We start from the raw sequence: 16,155 nt of genomic DNA on the forward strand, positions 1-16,155 counted from the left end.
TAAGTTTCGAGCTGGTTTGTGAATTAGCTGGTCGTTGGGAGTCGTGATTTCTGCTTTACTCCCACCAACTCTTTCCCCCACCCGCCTCCTCTCTCTCCCCCGCCGCGTTCCTGGGTGCTTTGCTCAGCTTTTCTGGAAGTAGACAAAAAGGAGCACGAGGATGCGGGGAGGGCTTTTTGCATCGAGATCGGAGCTGGCCTTTTTCTGTGGCACGAGAAGGAGGGACACTTAAGGATCGCCAACCCTCCAAAGAAACAATCTACCCGTCCGCGTCTCCCAAGCATGGGTTGGATTCATTGGAGAACCGCGTCTGAACTTAATGACACCGGGAACCAGTAAGCCGTCCGCTTTTCTTTTTACTTAAAAGGAGATACTCTTTGAGCAGGAGCCTGTGCAAAAACAACAACAACCGGGTTTTAAAGACCGAGGTAGGCGAAAGAGAAAGCAACAAATATTAAAACTCTTCGGAATCGCTTCTCCCATCTCTGCGGCACCCAGCCAACGCATCCCCCTGGAGCAGCGCATTCCGATCACTGCTCTTGCGAGCAACTTCAGGGAAAGGGGGGCGGGGGAGCCCGGCGAACCTCGTGTCACCCGTCCGCACGACCCTTCCTCCACGCTCGCGGTCACTTTCACGCGTCCCTTTCTTTTTTGCGCTCAAGAGGAGAAGGGTGTGTGTGTGTGTTTCCATACCTTTTTTGCCAATTGGCTTCTCCCCCCCCCCCAAAAAAAGCACGCCACCCAACTTTGGATATCTGCCTATTTATTATTTAAAAATTCTTCTTAAAATGCATTGCTATACAAACTTTGCGGCGATGATTTTAAGCAAGCCTTAATCAGACCTCGTGGTGGTGGTGGATTTTTTTAAAAAAAAGGAAAGGGGAGGGGAAATTAACCCCTATCAGTTGTTTGCACCGCGATTTAAATGGCTGTTGCTTGCAAGTCTGCAGCCGCCCCTGCTGGCCAGCTTCGCCCCCCGCTGCTGAAGTCTGTTGCTTTGCTCGGGGACCTGTAAAAAGGATGGCGGTGGCGGCTACTTTGTAAAGAGCCCGCTGGACTAAATCGGGCAAGCGATCTGTCCCGGTTTGCCGGAGAGAGGAGCGCAAGATTCGCAGCAGTTCCGGAGAGAGGAGCCGGTTTCTGGTTCGAGTGAGGGTGGATCGACAACCCCTTTGCAAAAGAGCAGAGGGATTGAGCAGGGGTCTGAGGCTGCGGGGATGGGGGACACGGCTCCCCCTCAAGCCCCGGGTCTCCTGGGAGGAGGAGGAGGCGGCTCCGTGGCGGCGCCGCGGGTGCACAGCGCGATCGTGGAGCGGCTGCGGGCGCGCATCGCCATCTGCCGCCAGCACCACCTGAGCTGCGAGGGGCGCTACGAGCGGGGCCGGGCGGAGAGCTCGGGCCGCGAGCGGGAGAGCACCTTGCAACTCCTCAACCTGGTGCAACACGGCCAGGCAGCCAGGAAAGGAGGGAAGCACAGCAAGGCGGCGGCGGCCAATGGTCACAGCGGAGGCGGCGGCAGCATCGGGGCCTCGGCTCCTCCTGCGAACGCTGCAGCGCCCCCACCGGCGGACTACTATCGCCAGCAGCTGATCAGCAACGGAACGACTGGTGGCAGAAGTGGGATCAACGGTGAGCAGCCCGGATCGGCCTCTGGAGGGGAGCAGAGGAACCCCGCGCTGATTGCGGTGAGTCTTGTTCGTTTCCTGGTTGCTTCAGCTTCCCTCCAAACATGCTCAGGGGGCAGCGATGGATTTAGGGCAGTTTCCCTGCACAGGGCTCCGAGCTGAGAGGGCACAAAATACTAATATTTATTTATTTATTTTTTAAAAACCAAACCTATATTTATTCGGGTACCTACTCGAGAAGATCCATTTCAAAAGTAACCGTACCAAAAGAAATTATTGTGAAAATAAGAAATATTTAGGGGGCGCCAAATTTTCTCCTCGCCCAGGGCACCATATTAGCAAATTCTGCCCCTGCGGGAGGGGAGTTGCAAGGGCTAAGTTTGGAAGGGTGGACCAATGGTCTCTCATATGTATGAGTTTTTTAAATTACAAAATCTCATTTTGCATCGCCAACTTGCCCCCAATCCTCCATTTTTACAAGCCGTATCTCTGTTGTTAATGAGGCGTGCCATTAGATAGGCCCGGCTACCTGTTTCGTTTTGCGCACAAGCACATTGCTGTGTTCTCGGTCAGCAAGAGCGCAGGGTCACGCCCCTGAGGAGCTTGCAACCTGAAATTTGACATAGGAGGGGAGACAACAGGGGAAGGCGTGTGGGGTGCAAGTGATCCTTTTAGCAGCCTGTAAGCGCAGACAAGGTATATTACTACCCCCATTTTGCAGACGAGAAGCTGAGGCAGAGAGAATAGTGGCTCACTTCAAAGACACTCTGGAACAGGCATAGGCAAACTCGGCCCTCCAGATGTTTTGGAACTACAACTCCCATCATCCCTGACCACTGGTCCTGTTAGCTAGGGATGATGGGAGTTGTAGTCCCAAAACATCTGGAGGGCCGAGTTTGCCTATGTCTGCTTTGGAAGCTTATATTATTATGGTGATGCCCACTAACTTAGTTGGCTTTTTAGAAGGGGATTTTGGACAGATTAATAGTGGGTGATCTGTTTATCTGTGGCTATTGCCGTGCCGCAACTGAATGGAACCTCCACATTCAGTAGCACTGTATCTATGAATACCAGACGCGGGGGAATGGCTGTTGGCTTCATGCAATTATTTTCCAGAGGGATCTGGCTGGATGCTGTTTGGAACAGGATGCTGAACTGAATCTGGTCTAGCTGGGTTTTTCTCATAGCCTCCTCGCTTCCTGCGATTGGGAGAGAGGGAGCTACACCTGTTTACTTTCTGCCTGCAGTGTATCTGTGGCTTTGGTCGTGGTGGTGGTGAGATTTAAGAACCCCAGAGAAAAGTATGAGACCCTATAAAGGTTAATTCAGCAGTTAGGACCCCCGTGTTGGATGAGTTCTGCTGGAGATCTGGAAACAAGGGGAAAACTGCATAATTGTTGGAAGAGGAGATGACAAGCCTTACGAATGTGGTTGGGCATCAGGTGCTGTTGACCTGGGTCTAAGTAAACATGGTGGTGGGTAAGTGATGGGTGAGCTGGCGTGGTTTGTCTACTAAAAAGAGGAGCATTACTTCTGTCTTGCTGGTTTCCTATATGCCTCTGGTTGACACTTGTAAGAACAGGATACTGGAATAAATATTTCTTTGTTGAAATCCAGCAGGACTCTGGTTAAGTGCGGCTTCCTTTAGTGCTATTCCCCTGCTTGTGGGTCATTACAGTAGTAGGATTCAGCAGGACTCATCCAGCTCTGGGATAGCTCAGTTGGTAGAACATGAGACTCTTCGTCTCAGGGTTGTGGGTTCAAGCCCCACATTGAGCAAAAGATTCCTGCACTGTAGGGGGTTGGACTAGATGACCCTTATGGTCCCTTGCAACTCTACAATTCTATCCTTTATTGCTTGTTTCACTGCTGCTTACTTACATCAAATATTATTTTGCTTCCGAAGTTCACAATCAAACCCTTTCCAACGCAGCTTCATTTTAAACATAGTATTTGGTGTATTTTATCCCCTAAAGTCCAACTTAACTTTGGGGCGTGAAGAGCACTCTTTTCAGTAAGTGTTTTTTGATTACTGTATAGGCAAACCACATTACGGGAGAGGGGAGTTTCACCTTGAGAAACCCAGAAGCAAATGTCAAAGCCAGGGTTATAGAACAGCAAAGTTTGCAGTTTTGTTCCATTTTAAATACACACAATTAATAGCTCTCAAAATAAAGCTTCAAGAGACCCAGAGGGATAAATTAAATGCCCATCAGGGCCATACTATAACAGTGACGTGTAAGGTTTGTAGAATTAGACATAGCTTTTTCGTAAAGATACTCGAGATGTCACTGCTCCCGTCTGCAGCCTGTTGACAGTATGAGTGTCGGGTATAAGATGGTCCCATTGATTGCAACAAGCCACAGGCAGGTGAAGTTTCTAGCTGTGGCATGAGTGGAAGATTGTACCGTAGCAGTACAAGACTCAGTTTTGGGGGCTGTGTGCTGGGTATAAACAAGCAGCGGGTTATCTGATACGTGCAAAACAGATGTTGGGGGTTGCAGACATCCTTCCCCAGTACTGTACTTCTTGACACTTCTTGGAACTGCCCTAATATATGCCCCATTATTATTATTATTATTATTATTATTATTATTATTATTAACCCTCTGATTATTTTGTTTCACTCCATGAATGTGCGTATGGCAATATTGTGGCTTACAATGGCTGTCTTCTACCTTTGCTGCCAAGGAAGTATGCTTCTGCATTCTAGTTGCTTGGGGTGGCAAACAGGGAGGGTTCTGCTGTGCTTTGGAGTTTCCCTTAAGCACCTCGTCGGTCGCTGTGAGAAGAGAATGTTGGACCAAATGGGCCTTTGGCCTGATCCAGCAGGTCTCTTCATATAGTCTTCCTTGCCTTCCTGCACCAAAATTGCTGGGTATTTTTGTTCTGCTTCCTGGCTACTCGTAACGGCACAGGGCGTATTTTCCATCCATCTTGTGACTGCTATGAGCAGGGTCTTCAGCGTGGTGACCCCCTATACCGAAGAGCCTTCCTTGAGAATTCTAGCACGCCCTACCTGCTTTTGGTTCTCAGCATCTGCTAAAGACCTTCTTGTTGACCCAAGCACCCCCTGATTACTGACATCGGTGGGCGCACTTGTTGGGCCGCTGTGCAGGTTATAAACTGGTGCTTTATTACATTGCTTTGCTTTTTAATCATTTGTTGTACGACTTTTATGTTTTGCACACCACTTTGATATTCTTAAATAGTTAGTGATGTATACGTAAATGTTTTAAATAATGCATAATAATGCAGGGCTGTAGTTTAGGCAGTTCCACTGGTGCAGCACCACGCGGTAGATGTCATGGCCAAAGGTAGCATTTGGTTGCTTTTGCCATGTGTGGAACATGAGCAACTTAAGTGAATGTCAGCAGACCATGTGCTGCTAGCTTGCACTCTTTTATAAAGATTTGAGGAGTGAGGATGTTACCCTTCTGCTACTATCCATACCAGGGCACTCAACCATTGCTACTGCATCTTTTCTTCTAGCAGATCGAGATAACAGCAAAAACTGCAAAAATAAAAATTAGCATGGGCAATTAGAATAAGATCTATTATTTGATTAACTTCCTAACACTGCTCAGTTTTTTAATCAAAAGAAAGCCTATTGGTTCACCTGTTTTATCTGTGGCACAAGGACTTTGTATTTATTCTGCCATTTGTATGGATGTAAACTTCCAGACTTACGGGACGCGGGTTGCACTGTGGGTTAAGCCACAGAGCCTAGGGCTTGCCGATCGGAAGGTCGGCAGTTCGAATCCCTGTGACGGGGTGAGCTCCCGTTGCTCTGTCCCAGCTCCTGCCAACCTAGCAGTTCGAAAGCACGTCAAAGTGCAAGTAGATAAATAGGTACCGCTACAACGGGAAGGTAAAAGGCATTTCCGTGTGCTGCTCTGGTTCGCCAGAAGCGGCTTTGTCATGCTGGCCACATGACCCAGAAGCTGTACGTCGGCTCCCTCGGCCAATAACGCGAGATGAGCGCTGCAACCCCAGAGTCGGTCACGACTGGACCTAATGGTCAGGGGTCCCTTTACCTTTACCTTTAAACTTCCAGAACGTACTTTCTATAGCTAAGCATCTAGCTCTGTCCTCAGTGCATTATATTTTAATGCTATAGCTAGTGGCTGATGCAAATAAAGATTCTGTCTGTCTTAACTGGAGGCTCGTCTGCTGCAGATGCAAAGTGTTGTGTGAACCAGTAACTTATACCACCCAAGCTGTGTCCAAAATTGCCAGCATCTGAACTTGGAGAAGTTTCTGTGCCTTTCAGTATACTAGGGAGAAAAAACCCTACAGGGGCCACACCTGTTAATTCCCCCCTCCCCGGCCATATATTAGAGTGGTGGAGTCACAAGACACCAAAGACATAATAAAGACAGCCTTGATTTGGATTCCTTTGCAGGCAGGGAGTGACTGACCTTGTGCTATCTGCCAGCTGCATGCATGTCTCAGCCATTTGGTGTGGGGTGGCTTGCACCGCTGTCGGGGTTGATAATCGCCACCAGGGCTTGGGGGATAGTGGTACTACCCATGTCGGATTAAATCACAGCCTTAATCTGTGTTTATGCTGTGTTTCCTCTGTTATGGCGGCAACATACGAGTTAAATGCGTTTAGCAATAGAGGCCCGGCTGGTCTGCATTTTTAACAAAGGTGCAAAAAAGAAAAGAGGGTAATGTGATAACCCAACTAATTAAAGTTTTCAGGGCTTAAAAGCCTATGCACAGATGTTTTGCCAAGCAGAACTCCGAGGTCACAAGGACCCACAGTAGCTGAAGACATTTCTTGGTTTGTTTGGGTTGGGTTTAAAAAAAAAAGTTGTCTAGCATTGACCTTCAAAAATAATCCTTCTACTCCCTTCCTTAGTACAGAAGAAGAAAAAGAATGCACTCTTTTTTTTCTGAGGACAAAGTTTCCTCTCTTAATACTGGAGTCTGGAACACTGTAATTTTGCAGGCAAAACTATACCTAGAGGAATTGCCTCATCTGAAATGTGGCTCTCTGAGCCACCTGGATTTGCAAGCAATTACCCCTAATAGGATGCATTTTTTTGTACACTATTCTCACCAATCCCTTCATTTTTACACACACTTTCCCTAACAGAATGCATTTCTGTAATCCTTGGTTGGACAACTGCACCACCAAATTCGGGGAAATGAGAATTTTCAAGGATAGCTGTGTTTTCGGTTCTCACGTTGTTTTCAGAGAGTCTGCTTTAAATATGTACTGAATCAAATTTCTCCTCCATCCCTACTCCCAAGTAAGTGTGTGTAGCTTTACGCAGTTGGGAGGGAGAGAAGGAGAAAGATGTTTTCAGCTCACTAAACAAGTGCAGCAAATTAGTGGTGTTTCTTCATGTGGCTGAGTTGAACAGATGTTTCCTAGAAGGAGGGCGGAGGGATGTCTGAGGCTCCCAGTTTCTGAAACTGACCCTAAATATGTTCTCCTATCGCGGCGAGATGCGTTGCAGGAACTCTGAAGGACTTTTTGAATGGTGACACTCGCAGATGAGTGGCAGCTGGGAAGACGTCTAGATTCGTTTTTTTAAAACCAAAAATAAACAAAAAGGGTAGCCAGGCAACGATGACAGTAACAAAATGGGGCAAAAATAATAATACCGTTCTCTGGAATAGCAGTTCTCAAGCTTTTTCTTCCACTTGAAAATCGCTGAGGGTCTAGGCCTGACCACTTAATAAACATCGTTTTTGTTGTTCTGCATATAGAAATGCACACAGAATTTGCATTTTAAAGAACATTGTTTTCTTCAGTGCTGGTGTCTACACCCAAATAGGTGCCACATTAAGGAAACCACAAGGTCTGAGAAGGGCCTCTATCAGTTAAAATGGTTTAGAACAGTGTTTCCCAAACTTGAGTCGCCAGATTTTTTTTGGACTACATTTCCCATCATCTCTGACCGCTGGTCCTGCTAGCTGGGGGTGGTGGGAGTTGTAGTCCAAAAGCAGCTGTAGACCCAAGTTTGAGAAACTGGTTTAGACAAAAATTAGTAGGCCAAACCAGCACTATATTGTGGGGTGGTATTCAACTAAATTTTACTCAGAGTATGTCCATTAATGGCTCTAACTTAGTTCATTAATTTCAGTGGGTCTGCTCTGAGTAAGACTTAGTTGAATGCCACCCTATGAAAATCATAAGTTCTGTACCAGGGCCTTATTGATAACTAGGCTCTGGTCAAAATGGCTGCCGTCTCTTTTTCGATAATCTGGCTCTGGTCAAAATGGCTGCCGTCTGCATCATGGGGTGGGGGGTTTGAATCACCCACAGGGCCAAAGGCAGGTACATGCAGCTCCTCATTTATGCATATTCAAAGTACACATGACCGTGTACATCACTATGAACATGGAAGCGGCACGAAAAGGGACAAAAACAGCCCTAAAAGAGCACAAAAACGGTGAAAATGGCGCGAAAATAGCACCTAGCAATCCCACAAGGCTTTGAAGCATGTAGAGTTTGAGCAGGGAGGTTTGGAGGGAGCGATGGTGATGGTGGCTTAGGGGTTTTTAAAGGGTTTTTCAAGGGTTTCCAGAGGTTAAGAGGGTGTTGGTAGACTTTTTCAATGGCATTCCCAATACGATTTCACTTAAATGTGCGGTGCCTCAGAACGCAACCCCCACGTAAATGGGGAGTTGCCTGTTCAACAGTCTTTCTTTGGGACACCTCGATGGCGTTTGTGGACCAGCCGTGGTCTGCAACCCACGGTAGGATACAATCCAAGGAGAAGTTTTCCCGAGTGAGCCCCACTGACTGCAGTGGAAGCCATGCGATGATGCTGAAATATGACTGGAAGGGGGAGCATCTTCACTATTCATTAAAAAGCACTATCCTGCCACTTTAAACAGTAGTTTGTTAATGGTGCTGAGATTTGCTAGGAGACTCCTAAGGCAAGTGCTCCTTTTTACTGTGATAACACCAGAGGTGGTTGAAAGGTGAGTCATGGTACGTAGTTACAGGTAGGTAGCCGTGTTGGTCTGCCGTAGTCGAAACAAAATTAAAAAATTCCTTCCAGTAGCACCTTAGAGACCAACTAAGTTTGTTATTGGTATGAGCTTTTGCGTGCATGCACACTTCTTCAGATATATGGTACGTAGTGGTGTTGGGTCACAACCTGTCAGAGAGCCTGGTTCTTTGTTTTTGTTTTTTGTATAATCTTTATTGAGTTTTACACTGCACATTTAAATCCAAACATTAAGCATCATCATCATCATTTAGGATTCTCTGAATCCTAGGACTCCCCTCCACCCTTCCATGGTTACCATTTTCAATCTTTTTCAACTGCCTCACATATTTTCTCTATTTTTCTTAAATAATCCATTTTTTCCCTTAGTTTTTAGTACATTACAAGCGTTACTCAGATCCTGCCAACGTTTTTAATTGCTTACAGTGTTCTCTTAAATACATTGCAAATTTTTCCCATTCCTTATTAAAGATCCTCTCTTCTTGGTTTCTGATTTTCCTGGTCATTTTCGCCATTTCGGCGTAGTCCATCATCTTCATCAACCATTCGTCTCGGGGGTCAGGACTTTATCTTCTTTCCATCTCTGGGCCAGTAGTATCCGTGCTGCTGTTGTCACATGCATAAATAATAGTTTCTGCTCCTTTGGTATCTCTGTACCTAAAATTCCTAGTAAAAACGCCTCTGGTTTTTTCACAAACGTTGTTTTAAACATTTTTTTTCAACTCATTATATATCACTAGTGGTTTTCAGCCCGTTCAATAACGGGCGCTAGAATCCTGGGGTTCGGAGAAGCGCTTGCGCAGCGCTTCTCCGAACCCTGGGACCTGTCCTTGCTGTCGGCGGCAGGGGGACAGGAACGGAGGAGGAGAAAGTGCCGCGTTCTCCTCCTCCGTTCCTCTCCCCCAGCCGCCGACAGGAAGGACGCGCGCACTCTCCCCCCCCTGCCTCCTCCAACTGCCGCTCCTCACGGCCAGGGAGGGTTGTGAGGAGGCTTTCGCCGGCCTCCACCCTCGCTTCCCTGACGTGCCCTGCAGTGAGGCGGTGTCCGGTGGGAGCGGCGGTTGGAGGAGGCGGAGGGGGGGGAGAGTGCGCGCGCGCAGTCTCTGCTGTCCAATCCCTGTATCCCTGGGGCACATGCGCAGTGACCCAGGGACACACGGGACAGCTTGGACGCAGGGACAACTTGGACATTATTATATAGGATTTCCCAGAATGCTTTTCCTTCTCCTTACACTTCCAACATACATTTGAAAAAGTTCTATACGAGAGCCTGGTTCTTTAAGTGCAGTCAACTCACTGTCCATACAGACATGACCCCCTGCCTTGCAGGGGGGGGGGTTGGACTAGATGCTTGTGGTCTGTTCCAACTCTACGATTCTGTGATCCTCGGCCATTCCATTACTGCAGGACTCTTCTAACCAAAGAGAATTTGGGGGGTGGGAGGAGAGAGAGGCTGGGCATTTGGGCATCAAAGGGGGCCCGGGATGAAAGGCAGGAATAAGCATACTCTCACACACCACAAACGTCATAATTTGAAGCCTCTGATATCCTCCCAACAGTTTACACAGGTGCAACATTCCTGCTCTCGGGGGGGGGGGTTGCTTTCGTGCCAGCACATGCAAATGGCTCTGCAGAAGTGCCAGAATCCTCCACGTGGACAAGGTCCAAGAAACGCATGATTCGACGATGGGGAGGTTTCCATTGCAATATCACCTGCAACGCTCCAGACACAGGTCTCTCTTGCCGATTCCTTGAAGGAATTCTGGAATTCTGGAAGCCGTCTTGGGAATTCTGGAAGGTGGCAGCACCGTGGCTTTGTAGTCGAGAGAGCCTGCTTCACATGCAAAAGGTCCCCGTTTTCAACCCCTGGTATCCTCAGCTCTGAAAACCCTGGAGAGCTACCACCAGCCAGTGCAGACCAAACCAACATGGTGACTACAGCTCTCATCTGCTCCAGCCAGCCTGGCCAGTGATGATGGGAGTCGTAGTGCTGGAACATCTGCAGGGCTCCATGATTTCTACCACTTCTGTAAATGTTACGGAGTGAAATGAACCAGCAGTCTCAGAAACTTCCTAGGAAGATGCCTTCATACCAACCAGACCCTACCATTAGACAAGAGTGAGGCAACTTGTCACATGCAGGATAGAAGTATGTGTTTTGTATGGCCTTCCCAATACCTCCTGAGCTAGCCTGTTTTCCTCATTTGAAATGGAGGATATTACTTTGAAGTAAGTGTCGACTGCTGGTCCAAGTGGCTTCTATATTTGGGAAACGGGAACCACCAGTCCTTTGCCTTGGGCAGTGAAATATATTGAGTCAGCCCTATTGACAACATCTCTCTCAGGCAGAGCGACCTTTTCCTCATCACCTGTCTTCTGGGATCCTTTTAACTGAGGATGCTAGGGACCTTTTATGTTCAAAACCTGTGCCCTAGAGTGATGGCCTCTCCCCATATCTTTATTTTGAGTGTCTTTCTGTTACTAAGACCTTTCGACTTGAGACGCGAATCTCTGCTCTGCGCCATCCAGATGAGGCAACGGAGCTACAACGAATGTTCACAAATCTCCAGACACGTGCAGATCCTTCCAGTGGCTGCTACTCAAACCCTGAATGATAATTTTCGGATTTAGATGTTCGGTGTGAAATTTGGCCTCAAAATTTGGTACCTGAATGCTTCAGGCCTGCTGGCATCTCTTGGGACTGTTTGGGCAGGCGTCAAGCAAACAGTACCTGATCAAGGCTGCGTCTACACTACTGTTAATTTGGGAGAAAGCAACAAGAGATCACTCCCAAACTGTTTCCCTATCGTGCTTAGGCGTATGTTCTTATTTATGTTCTTAATCATGTGCAAGAGGGAAGGTATCGTGCCAGAGTCCTTACTGGTTTGTACCACTTCAAACTGTTGGTGGAAGGACACCTTTAAGAAGTCCTCCAAGAAGTCTTTGCATGTTCCAAAGTGGTCCACCAGCAAAAAACAACAGAAACTTTTTACAAGCAGTGAGGCTTTTGTTTTAAAACATGGTAGGGCTAGGGCTATAGGGACGCGGGTGGCACTGTGGTCTAAACCACTGAGCCTCTTGGGCTTGCCGATCAGAAGGTCAGCGGTTCGAATCCCCGCGACGGGGTAAGCTCCCGTTTTTCTGTCCCAGCTCCTGTCAATCTAGCAGTTCAAAGGCACGCCAAAAAATGCAAGTAGATAAATAGGTACCGCTCCGGCAGGAAGGTAAACAGCGTTTCCGTGCGCTGCTTTGGTTTCGGTGTTGCGTTGCGCCAGAAGCTGCTTAGTCATGCTGGCCACATGACCCAGAAAAACTCTGCAGACTAACACCGGCTCCCTCGGCCTCTAAAGCGAGATGAGCACCACAACCCCAGAGTCGTCTGCGACTGGACTTAACTGTCAGGGGTCCTTTACCATTTTTATTTATTTATTTAGGGCTATGGCTCAGTGGAAAGGCATCTGTTTTTCATGCAGAAGGTCCCAGGTTCAATCCCTACCATCTCCAGGTAGGATTAGGAGAAAGTCTTCCATATAAGGCAACTTCCTATGTTCCTGTTAAAAAACACAATCCCCTCGCCTGTTTTCCGGAGCGGTACAATCGCAGGAGGGCTCTACCTTGTAGTTTTTGCAGAGTGTATGCATGGTTCTGCTGAAACGTTTCTTTATCCTTTTCAGAAGAAACTGGTCAGGTAAACGTGTGGTTTGCATCCATTCTGTGCCGTATGCTACCAAATGCAAACCATAAACTTCTACATGCATGCATAATTGCTGTTGGCAGAAGGATTTTCTCCTGTGGAGAGTCGCAACAGAGGTCGGGTCTTCAGGGAAACGTTGGCTGTAGGCAGCTACATGGAAAGCACACCCGTCTCTCCTAGGGAAAGGAATTCAGCACACTCTGGAGCAGATCTCGTGCTAAACCAGAATCTGGGCCTGCAGGTGGGAACTTGCAGGACAATGCTTTTCCATGTGAACAATACAAATTCAAAGGGAATGATAACCTCGACACTGCAGTTTGAACAAACATACCACCCCCGCCCTCCAGATAAGAGGTTGTGGTTGTTGCTTCCAGGTTGGGTACAAGATGGATCTGATGCAATGCTGATTGGCCATTTGCAAAGCACACTGTCGATTGGCTAGTCCTTAATGCTATTCCAGAAGGCCAGCCTCCATCCTTTTCTGAAGCAATTAAACAAAGAGGTCGAAGAAGTGCTGGACAAACATTTAAAGCAAGATAACCATGCTAGCTGGGCTGGGAGTGGGGAATCCCAAAAGTTAAAGTGAGGAAACCCATCTGAAGAGCAGGGAGGCAGGTTTTAAGCTGAAGGCCATATGCACAATACTGAAAGTGGGATTAGCAGAACAGCAACCCGCCAAAAAACAACAACCCTGTTTCCATATACATCTGTGCACAGCCTTAGGGTCTTAGAAAGACCTGGCTTACCTTCCTGTAATGTATTAACCACCCGATGGCCTGAAAGAGTTTTGCAGATGATCTTTTGCTGTTGCCCAGGCTCCCTCAAGAGGCCTTGAGCAAGCCCTACCCAGATAGAAGTGTTTACACAGCCTGTTCCTTTAGTTCACATCCTGCGTTCCCCTCTCTTGCCCCCAGCCACGGACCATTCCATCTGCCGGGTCTCTCTTTTGCATCGCTCAACTTTCAAAGTCTTGCGGACCTTCCGTTTTCATGTTCTGGTCCATCGACGTCTTCAACAGGTGTTTGTGTTGAATTGATGAGTGGTTTGGGACCAGCTTGCCCCCAAGCTGCTCTCCAATATATTGAATGAGCTCGCAGGGTTGGAGCAGGGGTGTCCTCAACAGGTGTCTGGAGGATTGGTAGGCAAGTTTTATAAAGTGGCATGAAGCGGGTTTTCTCAGGAGTGTGATAACAGCCAACGTGAATAAACCGTGCAGGCTGACTTCCTTTTTCCCTTCTATTTTCGCCTGGCCCTCCAGGGTCTTGTGTCCAACTTTACAGAGAACAGCCCTCTACAGTGGTACCTCGGTTTATGAACACAATTGGTTCCGGAAGTCTGTTCATAAACTGAAGCGTTCATAAACTGAAGCGAACTTTCCCATTGAAAGTAATGGAAAGTGGATTAATCTGTTCCAGACGGTCCGTGGAGTACTTAAACTGAAGCGTTCATAAACTGAAGCGAACTTTCCCATTGAAAGTAATGGAAAGTGGATTCATCAGTTCCAGACGGGTCCGCGGAGTACTCAACCTGAAGCGTACTTAACCCGAAGCATGGGTGTAATTGGTTCCGGAAGTCTGTTCATAAACTGAAGCGTTCATAAACTGAAGCGAACTTTCCCATTGAAAGTAATGGAAAGTGAATTAATCCGTTCCAGATGGGTCCGCGGCGTTCGTAAACCGAAAATTCGTAAACCGAGGTGTTCATAAACCGAGGCTCCACTGTATCTGAAGGCTCTAGCTGTCTTGTCTAAGTCTGGTTTAAAGAGGAGAGCGAGGCTCTTTAAGTTGCCCATCAGTGTCTGGACTGGAGGAAGCACACAGGTTGCCTTCCCCTAAAATGGTTAGACGTACTGTATATCTGTTTAAATTATACCCATTATTTCTGAACTAGCTGCCTCGTACCCGGCATTACTCATGAACAGTGCCGGATTTACGTATAAGCTAAACAAGCTATAGCTTAGGGCCCCACTATCTTGAGGGCCCCCAAAAAATTTAAAGGGAAAAAACCTGGATGTATATTTCCAAAATATAAGATAGAAAGCCAATAAAATAAAACCTACATACAGCAACAGTATTTTGTGTTGTGTAGGCTCCTATGGTGTAAGTAATGGGCCTGCTAGCCTGCTCCCTAAAATATCACCGGTTTGCTCATTTCTATAGAAAGGGTGCCTACAGTCTGCATGTGCAAATGGCTTTAGATACCTATTAGGTCCATCAATTACCATATTGCATATATGCAGCACAAATAACAGCGACCATTTGTTGTTGACAAAGGACAGCTGGACATATAAAGGGCCCCATTACCTTTAGTAGCTTAGGGCCTCATCAAACCTAAATCCGGCCCTGCTCATGAATTATGAAGAACTCAAAAATCAGCTCATTTTGGAAATCAGCAGTTTAAATCCCTGGGATAGTTCAGGTGGTAGCGCATAGAACTGGAAAGGACCACGAGGGTCTCCTGGTCCAACCCCCTGCAATGCAGGAATCTTTCACCCAACAACTCTTAATCTCAGGGTTGTAGGTTCGAGCCCCATGTTGAGCAAAAGGTTCCTGCATTGCAGGGGGTTGGACTTGATGACCCTCGTGGTCCCTTCCAACTCTCCAATTCTGAGATTCTATTAAATCAGCGCCGTTTCAAAAGGTCCAGTCGAAACAATGTCCAGTTGTATCTGTTATAAGAATTTTAAGATCACATATATATATAAAAGATAAATGTTCATAACTGTATATATAAAGCACATGTCTGAAACTTCACAGAAAAAAAGTCCTGAACAAATTGACCTCAAATATTTCTCTGCAAGGTCAAAGTGGGGAAACCTCCCCATTGTCTCTTTCCTCACAAATCCTGTCTTAAGGGCACATTTAAGATAGGAATAGGGTGTGAGCCTGTGACCTGGCTCAGGAACTACGTATTTATCATTACAAAAGACTGGCCAGGCTCCCCAGGTAATCCAGTCAAATGACCATTAACAGGTAACTTGCCAGGCAGGATAAAAACAACACACTCAGATTTCTGTTGTAGACCACTTCTTCTGTGATGTATCTATGATGTTTCTGGGTGCGTTCCTGGACTCCAGGGCGGGCAATTAAAAATTTCTATATAAGAGCTTGCACACCTTTGTTCTGGGTCTCTCCCCCACCTTCTTGTGGGGGGGGGGGACACACCCTGTTGCAACAGCTTTTAATAAAGATCAGGCTTAACTAGCCGCCTTCCTTTTCACTAGAATTCTGGTCTGGTCTCTGTCATTTTACTAGCCGGTAGGGGCTTTCACTTGTGCTCTGCCGAAGGTCCGGGCTCCCTCCCGGAGAAGGACCCCTTTTAACTCTTATAACATATCCAAACAGAGACAAAAGCTTCCCTGTTGGTTTCAGGAACCATCATGCAAAAGTTTGGTTGCGATACCTCAAGAAGCGTCCAGAGGCCCAGCAAAACAAAACAAAAAACAGCTTTCCCAAATGTATAGTGATTTTCATCTATGCACATAAATCAGCCCTTGAAAAAAATTCTGCAAATCTCTGTGCCCTCTTTTGGGGGAGTCCATCTCCCTTCTCTGACCTCCATTCAGGCCAGCCAGAGGCATGATCAGAGTTCAAGAATACTGTACATTCAACTAGGCAAAATCCTTTGGGGGGGGAATAGGACAAGTGGTGGGTGTGGCCTGGAGAGACGTCAAAGGCCAGGTGGAAAGGCTGGCCGGGGTCACATTTGGCCCCCATGCCTGAGGTCTTCCCACCAGCGCCACTTTATTTAGGCTGTGACTTAATGACTTATGCAGTATAATTTATATTCAGTATTCATTTACTCTCTGCTTACCAGCCCCAGTAACCAGTCTGGGGAACCTCTGGTGATTTTTATCCTTTCT

General features: G+C 47.1%; 1 protein-coding gene across 1 annotated transcript in view; it reads left to right on the forward strand.

The window, feature by feature from the left end:
* Positions 1-467: 467 nt before the first annotated feature.
* MAML2 (mastermind like transcriptional coactivator 2) overlaps positions 468-16,155 on the forward strand; it is a 143,883-nt gene continuing 128,195 nt past the window's right edge. Inside the window, exon 1 of the mRNA XM_035116594.2 lies at positions 468-1,685. Within this exon, the coding sequence (XP_034972485.2) occupies positions 1,218-1,685 (468 nt within the window). The 5' untranslated portion in view covers positions 468-1,217. The remainder of the gene's footprint in view (positions 1,686-16,155) is intronic.

The sequence above is a fragment of the Zootoca vivipara genome, chromosome 4 (genome assembly GCF_963506605.1).
Source record: "Zootoca vivipara chromosome 4, rZooViv1.1, whole genome shotgun sequence".
In the NCBI taxonomy this organism is placed as follows: domain Eukaryota; kingdom Metazoa; phylum Chordata; class Lepidosauria; order Squamata; family Lacertidae; genus Zootoca; species Zootoca vivipara.